We start from the raw sequence: 15,894 nt of genomic DNA, 5'->3' as shown, positions 1-15,894 counted from the left end.
AGCTTTCCATTAGCCAGTTCGATCGAGTACGGAACGTCTAACTTACTAGCAGTTAACCCAAGCATATTCTTAAATTCTAATGATACAAAGCTATAGTCGGCACCAGTATCAAACAGAACAGATGCAAAGGGTTGATTTTTAGGGAACGTACCAGTGACAACATTCGGGTCCTGGCGTGCTTCCCTTGCCCCTATGTTGAATACCCTTCCACGGGCTTGGTTGATCTTTGGGCATTCCTTTTTAAAGTGTCTGACTTCTCCGCGGTTGAAACATCCCAGTCCTAGCATGTTACCATTACCACCTTGAGCATTGTTTGCTCCCCGATTCCCAGTTTGGTTTCCAACATTTCTCCAATTACCATTTCCACCATTGCGGTTCCCATTTCCATTCCCACCACGATTGTTGTTACCAAAACCCCTATGACCATTGTTTCTACGACCAGCTCCTGTGCCAACCCAGCAAGTATCCTTCGAATGGCCTTCCTTACCACAAGACTCGCATTTCCTCAACCTGCACTGACCCGAGTGATGGTACAGGCATATGTCACATTTGGGCAAAGCGCCCATGTAACCCTTTCCTTTGCTTTCGACACTGGTTTTGGCCCTGGCCGGTGTGTTTGATTCACCCTTCTTGCCCACGCTGCTGGTTCCTTGCTTGAAGTTGGAATATTTCCGCTTGTTTTCACCAGATGACTCCACATAAGTCTCCTTCTTTTTCTAATCACCATTAGAAAACTTGTTTAGCCTGATGGCTTCTTCAGTCAGTGATATACTCAGATCGATGGCTTCAGAAATGGTTGCTGGTTTCAATGTTGTAACCATGATCATAATCTAAGGTGCTAACCCCCAGATGAAACGTTCCACGCGCTTGAATTCGGGCGTGACAATGTACGGCACCACATGGGACAGATCATGGAACCTTTGAACATACTCAACGATTTTTAGGCCTTCCATCTTTAAGTTCCAAAATTTTGTTTCCAGTTTCTGGATCTCAGCTCTAGAGAAATACTTCTTACGCATCAGCTCTTTCAGTTCAGTCCAAGTCATGGCGTATGCTGCAGCCTCTCCTAAGGTTTGAACTTGGAGATTCCACCATGATAGGGCACCATCAGTAAAAAGCCCAGAGATGTATGTAACTTGATGTCCCGGCGCACATTTGCTCATTCTTATTGTCGTTTCAGTCTTTTCAGTCCAACGGGTAAAAGCCACGGCACCTCTAGTGCCATCAAAGTTTAGCGGCTTGCAATCTAAGAATTGCTTGAAAGTACACCATGTACAAGCAATGTTATTTGCAGGAATTATTAGTAATTGCACATGAAATGTCCAATTATAGTGTAATGTGTCTCCAGTGACCTATCATTACCATTTGGAGGGTTGTTGTTGTGGTTGTTGTTGGAGGTACTGGTGTCATTTTGGGAGGCCGCATATTGCGCTATAGCTGCGGTGATTATCCCTTGTAGTTCCGCCTGGGTAGTAGGCATGCGTACTTCGCGTCATGGGGGCATCTTCTAAAAGATGTTTCATATTGGTCAGGTCGTAGTAAGTATAATAAACATGCATATATAGTAACATTCATCATCCACATAACATCTCGTGTTATAATCATAAAACAAACAATCTAACAAAGCATGTAATGAAAATACTGCGATTGAGCTTTCATATCATCAAGACCATAATACAATGTTTACAAGTTTTTCCAAACATATCGTACAACCCAAAAGAGACTAAGGGTCACAATGCCCTTGTCTGAACTGTCTAGACAAATACAACAAGCAAAAATCAAATATCCAAAGTCATGATGTCAAAACGTGGTCTTCAAAATGCTGTATAGTCTGGCTCAATCGCTGTCCTCTCATCAAAAGTAACCACTACCTGCAAATAGACCAAAAGTAGCTATGTTGATGGCGACGGAGGGGGTGGAAAGTAAGAGAAAAGCAACCGGCGCAAATGCACCAAGTCCTCCTCAAGAGCATAGGCGAAGCGCAACAGGTAAACAACCTGCTGGTCAAGAGGAAGGTAACGAATATCTGAATCAGAGTGTGATGGAAAAGGAGCGTGTGGTGCTGCATGCGGGGTCTGGCAGTGGAATGGAGGACGTGGAGCTCTCCCCAACTCCTGAACATGTCGTCTCAGGGCGTCCTGTTGTAGCTGCAGTGATGTGAGTGTGTCCTCTATAGTGTATCCGACGTGAAATGGGTGATAAGGGTCGGATAATGGCATAACATAGGGTGATGACCATAGAAATGGCTCGCCCATCGGAGCTGAAACTGGGTAAGTAGTGTGTGGGGTAGATGTAAACGGTAAAGTAGTATGGGGAAACTGAGACATGACAGATACAGTAGGCGACATGGGTGGAACAAAAACAGAATAAGGAATAAACTGACCATCTCCTGTCATAAATGGTACGTGGCCAAAAGGCTGCCTCGACGATCCCTCCTCAAGTCGTGGCGGAGGAATGTCCTGGAGGAAGGTAATCGGTAGATCGGTACGATGGGTATCAGATAGGTGTGGGTGGACAAATGGGATATCAAGTGGTGCAGTAACAGGTGCGGTAGGGGGAGTGACTGGGATCACATACGGAGGGTAGTCATCCTCCTCGAGCCACCCGTTACGGGTGTCCGCGTAACGAGAGTCTATGTGAGTAGCAAAAAGTGCATGATCAGCATGCACAAGGGCTTAATCGGGAAATAATGGCGCAATGGCGGGTAACTCAACAAAGACGGGGTCAGGCAGAGGTGCCATGACAGGAATCTCCACGACTGGTCGTGGTATGACAGGAGCATCAATAACTGGTGGTACAAAAACGGGAACGTCTGCATGGATAGGGTCAGGAGCAAGAACGGACTCCGGAACTATATCGGGCTCTGGATTGACAGGAGCAGGCTGATGATCAGTAGGCATATCAAGAATCTGATCATCCGGGAGAACAGGAGCCTCAGCAGGCTGCTCCTCGGGGACCAACTCGTCCTCCTGGTCTAAATCATGGTCAAATGGAAAAACAGGGTCAAACTCGTCCTCCATCTCTATATCCTCATCATCGTGAATACGAGGGAAGTAACCGAATCACAACGGTGGAATAGAGGAAGCTACCGACTCAAAAGAATCTGAGACTGACGAATCAGAATGAACCTCCATATCAGGAATCTCAACCAACGGAAGAGAGACATCATCCGCAATCGGGGCCCCGCCCTCATGGCCGTCCTCAGGGGGACCCTCGAAAAGATCGACGTCGTCATCTGACACTACATCAAGTGGCAAATCCTCGACGGGAAATGCAGCGAGTGGAAAAGGAGCAGGGATCTCCGCAAGTGGTAGATCCCCGGCTGGAATGCCAGCAGCTAGCTGTATGTCGTCACCGAAATCTGGTAGCGTGAATGGCTGAAATCCGTCATCATCCGTACTGTCCGTGTCCGATGTGTAGACCTCCGGGTCTAAGTGCATCGGGTCATCAGAATCTACCGGCACTGGGTCAGAGACCCCACTCGATGAAGACATAGTGTCTGTAACAACACAACCACAAAGGGTGCACATACATCAATAATAGTCAAGTAAGCATATAAGTCACAATATAAATAATCATCCTAGTCTTCCCCAGACTATCCCACCCAGCCTCTCAGACTGAACTCCCTAGCCTCTCAGACTACCCTGGTCTCTAAGACCAACCTCCCAGTCTCTAAGACCAACCTCCCAGTCTCTAAGACTGAACTCCCTCAGTCTCTATGACTGAAATATAAATTTGAAATGTGTAATTGTGCCCTTTTGTTTGTAAAATGTTTGTGCCCCCGGATCTGGAGTTTTAGTGTATGGAATGTAAAAATGTTTGAAAACATTTTCATGAGAGCCCTAGTGATCATAGTCTAGACTCGAGATAGAATCCTAGTTCGCTATGATCGAGGCTCTGATACCAAGCTATCACACCCTGGCTTTTGCGGAAGCGTGGGTTTATTTGGTGTGACTTCTTAATACCATACCACAATCGTAACAATGCTATATGAAAATAAAACACAAGATGTTCATCCATTCATTAAGTCAAATACTACCATAACATCATTGTTGGAAAAATGTCGACACTTACGATAAATTACAAACCATAATTGTTTAAAACATGTTTTCCAGACACAACAAAAGACTTGACACAAAAACATGGTTTTAAGACATGTAACCCGTCCAGGCAAGGGATTACACCTCCTAAACCCACTACCCCGGATGACATCTTTATTCAGCGCAGCTTAACATGCATGCCGACACTTGCTAGATCCCTTAGTTTTCTGAAATACATGTAGTTTGAAAAATCAACATCAGTTGAGCGAGTTCATGTGTATGTGAGTCTGTATAAACCTTTGAAATGCGACTGTATGTATGAAAAACCATTGTATATAGCAATTAAGGAAAAATAAAAGAGATCACCAATGGGTTGCAAAGCCACTGGTATGTGTGAAACAGTGCAGGAAGTACTCAAACCTAGCAAATTTGTACTGGGCCTCCGGCTATAAGACACAGTCACCACTATGGGCCTCCCCGGCCTCATGGGTGTGGGCTCACTACACCCAAATAGATCTATCACTCATGTCCCTCGGTCCTACGACGAGGATTAATGGCCTTAACTATTGTACCCACCTTTCACATGATCTAAGCGTCTAAACCCTCCTTGAGCTAACCATACCATTTATAAAAGCGTCTGTAAATTGTAACATGTATTTCACCCCCGAAGTATAAAACTGAAAACAGTTAAAAGAAAAGGGGGACATGAACTCACTGAAGTGTGTCTCCTGTAACGTCAATCTCAAACTCGAACTGCTGCGTGACGACCTACACGTACTAATGTCTATTAGACGAATGGGCCATGCCTTGGCTTAGGGTTTAGTGTTTTGAGTTGCGTTACTTTGGTATTATACTTGTTAAAATAATATTAATTATTTTAACTTAACCTTTGCAACTAGTAAAATAGTTAGGCAACTATTTTGTATCCACACTTCTCAATTATATGTGTATTTCCTTCCCAATGATGGGGGTATTTATACATGTATTTTGTGATTTAAAGTATTGACATTATATATTTTTTAGTCCCACTTTAGAAAAAAAAATATATAATATTTTATCTATCAAAAATAATATGTCCCAAAATATATATTTTTCCAAAAATACAAATAATCACACAAGAGTTTTAGTAATAAATATATATTCTAAATATATATTTATCAAATTTTATTTACGAAAATCATCCTCTGGCACTTTAATATTTTGTAATAAAAATCATGGCGAAGTTTATTTCGAAAATAAAGTTAAAAATATATTTGTAAATATTTATTAGAAAAATATTTCTAAGTGTTCAAATTCTAGAAAAATTTTGCCAGAGTTTCCTTTGTAAACGGAGGCGTCCACGTTTACTAGCGTATCATTTTCTTTTCAAAATCAATCAACAAACAATCCTTTAAACAACTTTACATCACCAAGAGAAACAATATACTTGTTACCTAATATTCATGAACTTGATATTTCCCGAAAATGCGTAGTAACTTAGTGAAGCTTTTGGTAGGCTTAGTTACCTTCCAAAGTGTATTTATTTCGCTAAAAATCACTTTCTTAAACGAGTTACGTTTTCACAACTTGTAAATAATATTTACAAAAATTAACTTTTTGAACTCTTCTTGTAAATAAATGTTTTCACATTTATTTTGTTTCTAAAAATAATGTAAGCGTATGTAAAGTTATGATTTTTCCAAAACCGTTTTTCTAACTTGGTTTCTTTACAAAAGTCTCTTGTCATTCTTTGATTCACAAGCTCATCAACTTACTAGTTAATCTTTATTTTGAAAAGAAATCATTTTCATCAAGTTCATGTCTTACTAGAAAGTGGTTATTTTTGTAATACATAACCATTCTCTAATCTTGTTAAATCATATTACTAAATATTATTTAACAAGATTTATAAGGTGATTAACATCACACATCCAAGATTCATCATAAGAATAACAACATACTCATAACAATATATTACTAGTAGTATTTCAACTTCAAGTAAACTTTTATGTTCATGATTCTTGTTTAACAACTTTTAGTGTTCTTGTTCTTGTGATTTAACATTATCATCATACTACATATTTTGACTAAGAACAAGATGAAACAAGGTGCACAAGGAACTTACTACTAGCACAAGGCTAGGGTAGAAACTAGTGAAGAAATGATGAGGAACAAGCAACAACAAAGCTTCTTTGAATGCTCCTCAAGATGCAACCTCCATGGATCACCTTCAAAGCTTTGAATGGAACTTGAAGTGGATGAAGATGGTGGTGGAATGGTGGTGGTGATGGTTTCGGTTTGGGGGAGCCGAAAATGAGAGAGAGAGAGAGTGAGAGTGAGAGAGGTGAAAGATGAGGTATGGTTGTGATCTTTAGAACCTTACATATAATGATCACTTCACATATTTTGTTCATCTCTACAAGCATAATCTAATAAAATAATGTGTTTAAATCTTTCACAAGATTAAGAGGTATGGTGGGTGATTGTGTGGGTCCATGAGGGACCGAAATCGGTTCCAGGGGGGTTGGGTGTAATTTTTCCAACTAAGGTGTAAGTGTTAGTTAGATTTCTAGTAACTTGAAGTTATGTATTAGTTATAAGGTTTTTAGTGGGTGTTATGGCAAACAGGAATCATGACTAGCGAAAAATAGTAAAACAATGTAAATAACAAAAATTTAGTGTCCCGGGTAATGTCCGGTTATCCGGTTAGGTACTGTCCCGTTAAAGTGCTTAATTAGTCCGAATAATGTCTTTTATATACATTTTTGTAACACAAATTATTCCCGGCACTTAGGAAAGTATTCAAGACCATTCTGCCATATTTTTGCACTCTACTAGCATTTTACAATGCTGAATTTTAACAATAAATGCAGGATTCTGCATTTATAGTGTGTCTTAGGCACTTATCGGTACTATAATTATCACCTAGTGACGCAGTTTTATGGTCCTCACTTCCCTACACTCCCTACTAGTGTAGTATCCTGTCTCTGGCTCATACTGGCCTCAATATAGTGCCTGTCTATGTGTTGGCATTGTCAGCATGTGTCTGAGTTATCCGCTCACTGTGCTAACTGTGTTTTATGCATCAGGTTTGTCACTAAGAGTCTGTATGAAATAAATGGAGTGACTGTATATAAAGTGATGCACATGTATGTATGTAACATAAATCAGTAAGCAGTTTAAAGTGTTAGTTGTTATCAAGCACAGTCATTAAGCACATAATTAAAATTAATTAATTGTACAGTACCTGTAATTGTGAGGGTTGTCACATCAGCATCGCATTTCATCCCCAGACTGACGGTCAGACTGAACTCACGATTCGCACCCTTGAAGACATGCTTCGTTCGTGCATTATAGATTTTGGTGGTAATTGGGATTCGCATTTACCTTTAGTCGAATTCTCGTACAACAATAGTGTTGGTGCACTACATCTGTCGACTTCGTCTTGTATCGAGTCTTAGTCTTAGGTTGTTAGATCAGGGCATGTTTTACGAGAAAACAGGAGATTGTATGTATGTTAGCTGATAGTTTCGCTTATAGGGACATAGGAAGTTTCGCTTATGTGGTCCATATAGTTTCGCTTATATGTCAGCTGATGGTTTCGCTCTTGTGGCATGTACATTGGAGCGAAACCTCATGCCCTATATAAAGGGTCCTTGAAGCGAAACATGTATCAGACTCTTGTAACTCATACCGAAGTGCTGCCGGTTTGAGATTTGGATGTCATTGTTGTCAAATCAATACAGAAAGGTGCTTAAAGTGATTCGCTAGCTGTTTCTAAGTCAGATACTTGTTTTTCGCACCTGTATCTGATCAAAACTCCTCTGAACGACTCGTTTGGGTCGAGACACGATCCTACAAGTGGTATCAGAGCTTCAGGATGAGGAGTTCTGCAGAGAATAGCTGGAATTCATCGAAATTTCTTACTTCTACACCTTCTTTCTTCAGTTCGGAAAATTATACCGATCAAAATCAGCTGAAAATTTTACAGATTGTGCGTAATTAGACATAGACAAACCCTGGAAAGTTTCGGACCTAAATATGAACTGAAAATGGACTAAAACTGGTTCCGAATTGGTTTCGCTTTTATGGACATCAAGAGGTTTCACTCTTGTGACCTTGTTAGTTTCGCTCATAGTTACACATTACCAGGGGTTTCGCTTCTTTGAATCAGTAGTTTCGCTCTTGCAAACTCAGTAGTTTATCTCTTGCAAACTCAGTAGTTTCGCTCATTTGAACACACAGGTTTCGCTCATTTGAACGAACTAGTTTCGCTCCAGTGAACAATCTAGTTTCGCTTTTTCGGACATCTAAACTCTTGGTTTCGCTTATAAGGACTGTTGTGTGAATTTGTGAAATTGAGAAATGGACGAGGAATTTTACAACGCATTCGCTACTCCGGTTACCCCGATCACTGTTGCACAAAGCACAATGCTTGAAAACGAAACGGGAACAATGCAAAAACCACCCAAACTCATGAACATCGAAGAGTATAAGGGTTGGGAAAGTCGTTTCGAGAGCTGGGTACAAGCTAATTATCTAGATGCTTGGGAATGTGTGGAAACTAAGTATGTGAGACCGATAAATGATGAGGAAGAGATTATTCCACTTAAAGATCTGAGTGCTGATCACAGAAAGAAATATAAAGATGAGAAGATGATGTTGAATCTGCTACAACAAGCTGTAAAGGAAGACATTATGGTCTTATTGCAACACAATGGAAGTTCTTATTCAATATGGAAAGCGTTGCGATCTAAGTTTGTTGGTAGTCAAGAGATGGTCAAGAACAAGAAGTCACTTCTAAAGAAAGAATTTGATTTGTTTAGAGGGTTAAAAAATGAAAGCACAAAGCAAATTATAGAAAGATATTGCAATCTATTAGCCAACATGAGAAGGTTAAGCATCGAAAAAGATAATGAAGAATTGATTGAAAAACTTGCAGATGCGTTACCACATGAGACTTGGGGAACATATCTGATGATACTTAGAAACAAAAAAGGTTTCAACACGCTCACATTGAGTAAATTCATTGAGAAACTGGAAGCTCAAGAAATGGAGCAATGAAAGATAATTCGGATGAAAGATTTCGATGGTGAACAGGATATTGGGTTGTATTACAAAGCAGGGGTGAATGAGAAGTCTACAAATCTATCTCCAAAAATAGAAACTGCTTACAATGCAAAGAATTCTCCTGGAATTTCATCATCAGGATCAAATAGCAAAACAAGTTTCACAACATTTCCTTCTTTTGATCCGAACATTTCAGCAACAAAAATTGGAAGAAAACTTCAGTGCAATATTGTATTAAATCTTGAAAATGATCAAGATTATATAGAGGAAGTTGCTAAAAAACATATGTCTTTATTAGGAATGGTTTTAGAATCTTACAGTTGTTTTGTTGCAGGTCGTATCGGAAATCCAATGCTAACAAAAGAAGATTACGACCAGATAGATGCTGAAGAGATGGAGCTGATGGATATTAAATGGTGTTTGGATAGTGTATTAAGGAGTGCTGAGAAATTCAAGCAGATCACGGGGAGAGATGATCTTCGTGAGGCTAATGTTTCTACTTTAGGTTTTGACAAATCTAAAGTAACTTGTTTTCGTTGCAGGGAGAAAGGTCACTTCAAGAGGGAGTGCACCAACCGTGAAGCAAGTGGAGCTCAGAATCCTTTCAACAACAACAATGATTACTACCGTAAAGCCATTTACCATCAAGTTGCTCAACAACCATCTCAACAACATCAACAACAAGCACAAAATGCTCATGGAAGACCTATAATTGAATATTCTGGAAAGAGAGCTTGTGTGGTTAATCATGAAGAAAATAAGTCGTTTAACTGGGATAAATATGTTTCAGCCGATGGAAAAGCTTGTTTGATTGATCAAGATGATGAAAAGCTGCCTGAGGGTTTTAGTTGGGAAAATTTCTCTTGGGATAACTATATTCCTGATCAAGCTACTGCTTACACAGCTTTTGTTGCCAGAGTTGAAGAAGACAGTGATGATGATGGAACTAAGTATTATGCACGAAGAATGGCAGAACATCTGAAAATGATGGCAGAAAGTGACAGTGAAGATGAGAAGGCAAAGAAGAAAAAGAAAAAGGTAAAGACACCGGTGAGTAGTGATGATGAATCAGTACCGGAGGTCCGACAAAAAGTGAGAGAAGTTCCAAAGTTCAAGATCAATGAAGAGGTTATTGCAAAAGAGATTTCTGTGAACTGTGAAACTTGTGAGATTATGAAAAAGAAAAACAGTGAATTGATTAACAACATTAACAGTTTGAAGGAATCTTATGATGTGCTCAACAAAGCAATGAACATGTACAATGATACAAGTGAAGAGCAAGCAATTGCAATGAAGACGCTTCAAGGAGCATTCATGACTAAGCAAAAAGTTGTGAATAACTATATTGAGAAGTGTGCTGCTCTTCAACAGAAACTTGAGCTACAGAGAATTGAAACTGAATGAGCAAATCGTTTATTAAAAAGTTACTCATGTACTTCTTATGTCATTGACAGGATTTATCCTACTGTTGAAGGAATGAAGGCATGGGAAGAAGATGAAGTAATTGAAGAAAAAGAAGCTGGAAAAATTGTTGATGAAAAGACTCCTTAGAAGAAAGTTGAAAAGAAGAATGACACAAAGAAAAAGACTGACAAGAAAAATTCTGGTAAGAAACAAGGTGTCAGTTACAACAAGTGTCCACCCCGCTGGAAAATGGATATTTGCCCAGAAATCCAAATGATGAAAGAGTCAAAAAGGCTATAAACTTACAGTGGGAGTCGGAGTCATCAGTCAATCTACCAGAAAGTATTGATGTCACGTTTACATCATCTGACACTGATCAACAATCTCAATTGATGAAGATAGTGGTGGATCATGTGTTAGAAAACGATGAAACAGAAGAGTCAAAGTCAGAGTCCGCGTCAGAGTCAAAATCTATGTCAAGCACTCCAGGTCAAACAGAAAAAACAGGCCAAAATAGTTTATGATAAAGAATTCTTGTTATCAAAATCTAATTTGGATGATGAATCGTTTAAAGTTGCTTATACTTTGAATGATTCTGACAAATTATATTCTGATGAGGAATTTCCAATAAGAGGTGTCAAAACTGAATTGATAAACATGGTTTTCAAACTCACAGAAATTAATATTTCTGAAATAAAAGACTTATGTCTCAATGAAAAACCTAAAACATACACCTCAAGAGTACAACAAAGATTAAACAAGAAAAAGAGTTACAGTTCTGGTTCTAGTTTCCAAAAGAAATCAAACCATAACGGTAATTTCAAAAAGAAAGGTTTCAGTTTTATTCCAACAGAAAAACAGAAAAACGAAAAATATGTTCGTGATTTTAATTCCAAAATGGCATTTGTTTCAGGAACTTCATCTGAAGAAGAAGAAAAGAAAGATTTCTGGAGACAGTCAAACAATGAGTTCCTTGCAAAGAAGCAAGATGAAATGAAGAAGATGGCTGAGCAGAAGAAGGATACGAGAACTTGTTTCAAATGCAACACTGTTGGACATATTGCCAGAGTTTGTTCTAAAGCTATACAATCAAAACAGGGAGAATCTCGTAAACTCAAAGAGAAAGTGGTGGAGTTTGAACCACCAATTGATAGAATCAAATTGTTTAAAAATTCTACATTTGAAATTGGTGAATGTTCAAACAAGTTTACAAGAAGAGAGCTAAATCTGACAATCAGAAATGGGTTGTTAAGAAAGTTGTTGAAAGCTCTAGCGATGATTCTGATAGGTCAAAATCAGAGGAGCTATCTTCTGCCGATGAATCTGACTCCACAAAGTCAGATGAGCCACAAATTGTTTCAAAAAGTGAAGATATTTCAAAATATGAAAACTCAGTTCCGACTGTGAATGATGAGGATTTTCCATCACTTCGGGATGAAAATTATAAGAAGAAAATTGGTAAAGTTGAAATTTCTAACCAATTTTATAATGACAAACAGGAATTTGATGCTGAGAAGGTCTTTAACCCTAAGGTAAAACATATCTTTGGAAAGATGATTGACCGAAAAGTCAAAGGGGTTAAGGAATTTTATGAAAAGAAAAGGAAAGGTAAGAAACCGAGTGATGGTGACTCGGTGACACCAAGGCTGGTCAGGCTTGGGTGGATATTTTCATCGACTAAAAACCTGACTTGCCGGAGCTCCCAGGTTGGTAAGTGCGGAGCATGAATCGGCATCTTTCTTGAGGATTTATTCGGTAATGTCATTCATACAAATGATAAAGAGGTTTGTTTGTGTTTGCTTACTAGTGGTATTTGTTGGGTATAATTACAAGTAGTTAGGAGAGTTGATGGTGCATGATTGCATATGGTAAATCAAGGACATTAATTTGTACTTGCATTTTCCTACAAGTGATTGAAAGACAAGATGATGAACCTCATCCCCATATTTGATAAACCTACAAGTGGTAAAATCAATCAAACTTATTTTCCGGAAAAACCATTTTGATTAAAACAAACTTAAGTGTTTTGAAATCTAAATGGGAAAATAGTTTGTTGATAGGGGAGTTCTGATTGTTTATGCCAAGTGAATGGCGAATTGATGTGTTTTGATATCAGTTGTCAAGTTTTGTACAGTTTCTTTTACATTTCTTGTTTCAAGTGGATCAAGAGTCTTAGTTGTGTTCAAATTTTTCTTTAATGTGTTTGAATTTTAGGGGGAGTAGAAAAAATTCATTTCAGAAAATCCAAAAACATTAGAAAATTTGGAAAAGCCAAAAACATGATAGAATAAAAAATGAGTTTCGTTGTGAAAAAAAGGAAATAATAGTACATCAGTGGACTGTCACAACATGCTAAAGAATTGGAAAGTTAAAATGTGATAAACAATCTTACTGCGGATGTGTCGGTAGATTTTTACACATTTAGTAAATTGTGATGAGATATAAACCTAAATTTCAAATTTGCTTATTCTGTGGGTTAACAAAACTGCTTGGATATATAGGTAACCCCTGAAATCTTGTTTGAAAGGTCCCTTATTCTGAGATACTAGGTCTTTATGCTCAGTGATATCTGGGGTATTATCCCGGGACTTCTGTTGTATGGAATTACTGATCTAGTCCCCAGATAATGCTTTCTGTAAATGCTTGAAACATAGCATCGCCCTCAGCATGTTGATGAAACAATAAAATTGATAATCACTGTTGTTGTAATCAAAAGATCCTCTAAAGGGGACACACCGAAAAGTCGAAGCCGTCATCTCTTTGCGTATACGGAAGTATCGACCTGAGCTCTCATGGCCCTCGCACATAACCCCTGAACAGATATCATATGTGGTATACTCACCTGTAAGACTGAATATTGGGATCTGGATACGGGAGTATATTCAAGTAGTGGGACACACGGATAAGTTTAAGTATCTAAAACATTAATATCGTATCTCGGATCAGTTGAACTTTGTGTGAAACTTTAAGTGGATCAGTATACTAACAATCTAGGTGAATTGTTTAGAGCTTAAAATGAAATGAAGCTTAACGGTGTTAGTGACATGTCTCAAAACTGATATGATCGTTTTACACAAACTCACAAAAAAAGTGTTTGTAAATATTTCTTTACTGCATTACATGTTTTACAAAATCCAAAAAGATTTTCAGTGTGTTTTAGCATAAATTTTGAAAAAGTCAAAAAGATTTTCGACGACTGATATTGAAAAGCTGATTTTCAAAATTCCAAGTGCTAAACATGATGAACAGATAGTTTGGGAGAATGTGTTGATTTGATAAGAAAAACAATATAGTTACAAATGGTTCATCGGAAATGAATTGATATACTTGTTTGTGATCTTCAAGTGGTGTCTATATGCTTAAATGTTTATCATAAAACTTATGTTTGTGGAAGAGTGTTATGCAGGTAGAGTCAGCATTTGAGGGGGAGTGCGTGTTGGTGGTGATGAATTTAACGATGTCAATATCTAAGAGAGAAAGAAATGAAGAGAGAGAGAGAGAAGCCCAGAGACTGATCAAGACTGAAGGTGTGAAGTTGCGACATTGTCAAGACTCGATAAACGACTCGTCAACATCTGAGGGGGAGTTTGTTGGTGCACTACATCTGTCGACTTCGTCTTGTATCGAGTCTTAGTCTTAGGTTGTTAGATCAGGGCACGTTTTACGAGAAAACAGGAGATTGTATGTATGTTAGCTGATAGTTTCGCTTATAGGGACATAGGAAGTTTCGCTTATGTGGTCCATATAGTTTCGCTTATATGTCAGCTGATGGTTTCGCTCTTGTGGCATGTACATTGGAGCGAAACCTCATGCCCTATATAAAGGGTCCTTGAAGCGAAACATGTATCAGACTCTTGTAACTCATACCGAAGTGCTGCCGGTTTGAGATTTGGATGTAATTGTTGTCAAATCAATACAGAAAGGTGTTTAAAGTGATTCGCTAGCTGTTTCTAAGTCAGATACTTGTTTTCCGCACCTGTATCTGATCAAAACTCCTCTGAACGACTCGTTCGGGTCGAGACACGATCCTACAAACAGTTATCACGCTTGTATTCAAATGGCACCCTTTGAGGCATTATATGGAAGAAAATGTCGATCGCCTATTATATGGCACGAGATCGGAGATGCGCAAGTTACCGGTCCTGAGTTATTACAAGAAACGACCGACAAGATCCTCCAAATACGAGACAACCTCTTGAAAGCTCGGAGTCGTCAAAAGAGTTATGCCGATAAACGCTGCAAGCCCCTTGAGTTCGAAGTTGGTGATCACGTACTCCTGAAGGTTTCACCTTGGAAGGGGGTGATCTGATTCGGCAAGAAAGGAAAGCTAGCGCCACGATACGTGGAACCCTTTAAGATTCTGGAAAGAATTGGCAAAGTGGCCTACCGACTCGAATTACCGGAAGAACTCAGCAACGTACATCCAACTTTCCACATCTCGAACCACAAGAAGTGCCTAGCTGAAGAAAACCTGCATGTCCCTCTCGAGGATTTGCAAGTTAAAGAAACTTCGACGCTCTCGCATTCCTATAGTGAAGGTTCGCTGGGAAGGCAAACGCGGCGCCGAGTTCACTTGGGAACTCGAAAGTGATATGAAAGCTAAATACCCACAACTCTTCGTTACGCCTGCGCCTTAATTTCGGGACGAAATTCCCTAAAGTAAGGGAGGCTTTAACAACCCGACGTTTCGAGTCATTACTTGTATTTGTCATTTCTTGCTTAATTAACTTGTACTCTTGAGATATCGATTATCGCTACGGGTTAACCATTTTTAAACTATGTTTTCAAACGCATTTTACAACGCTTACTCAAAACGCAATTAACGCATTTGACACTGTTTACAACGGTTACTATTTAAACGCATTTTATCGCTTGTTTGGACTAAACGCTATGGCAAAGCAAACTCAACGCAAACACAACGCAAACTTGAAACGCAGATTTACTTTAAGCTTTACTTGTGTTATATGTGTTACTTTTGTGATTATTTGTTTAAATGTTATGGGGTTATCTCAACGCAACGCTTACACGCTCAAACGCTTACTCGCAACTCTCTTAAACGCAACGCCTAACGCACGAAACGGAAGTTGGAAAACTAACTCGCACAACACGGCTGTTCGAGTGGACATCCGGTCGAATGGACATCCGTCCGGATGACCATCCGATCGGATGGCCATCCGACCGGACGCCCATCCGACCGAACACTTCGTGCACCGCCTTAACCCTTCCCTCTCAGCCTATAAATACCATCGTACACTACTGTTAACTGATGTGACATCTCCATCCAACCACTCTCTCTCTAGATGCTCTCAAGCACTCTTTTTTCTCGATTCAAGGCCATTTCGTAAGTATTTCTCCTCAAATCTTGTACAATCATCATCACTACACACTTCTCCATCATCTT

General features: G+C 39.1%; 1 protein-coding gene across 1 annotated transcript; it reads right to left on the bottom strand.

The window, feature by feature from the left end:
• Nucleotides 1-2,675: 2,675 nt before the first annotated feature.
• LOC110933680 (actin cytoskeleton-regulatory complex protein PAN1-like) lies at nucleotides 2,676-3,020 on the bottom strand. The gene has a single exon (XM_022176890.1). The coding sequence runs from the start codon at nucleotides 3,018-3,020 to the stop codon at nucleotides 2,676-2,678; it is 345 nt and encodes a 114-aa protein (XP_022032582.1).
• Nucleotides 3,021-15,894: the final 12,874 nt, after the last annotated feature.

Source organism: Helianthus annuus, chromosome 4 (assembly GCF_002127325.2).
Source record: "Helianthus annuus cultivar XRQ/B chromosome 4, HanXRQr2.0-SUNRISE, whole genome shotgun sequence".
Classification (NCBI taxonomy): Eukaryota; Viridiplantae; Streptophyta; class Magnoliopsida; order Asterales; family Asteraceae; genus Helianthus; species Helianthus annuus.
The sequence above is the reverse complement of the archived record's forward strand: the minus strand, read 5'-3'. Positions and strand labels throughout refer to the sequence as shown.

Coding starts and splice junctions, on each gene's coding strand:
- LOC110933680 (XM_022176890.1), bottom strand. CDS start 3,020: ATGGAGGACGAGTTTGACCCTGTTTTTCCATTTGACCATGATTTAGAC.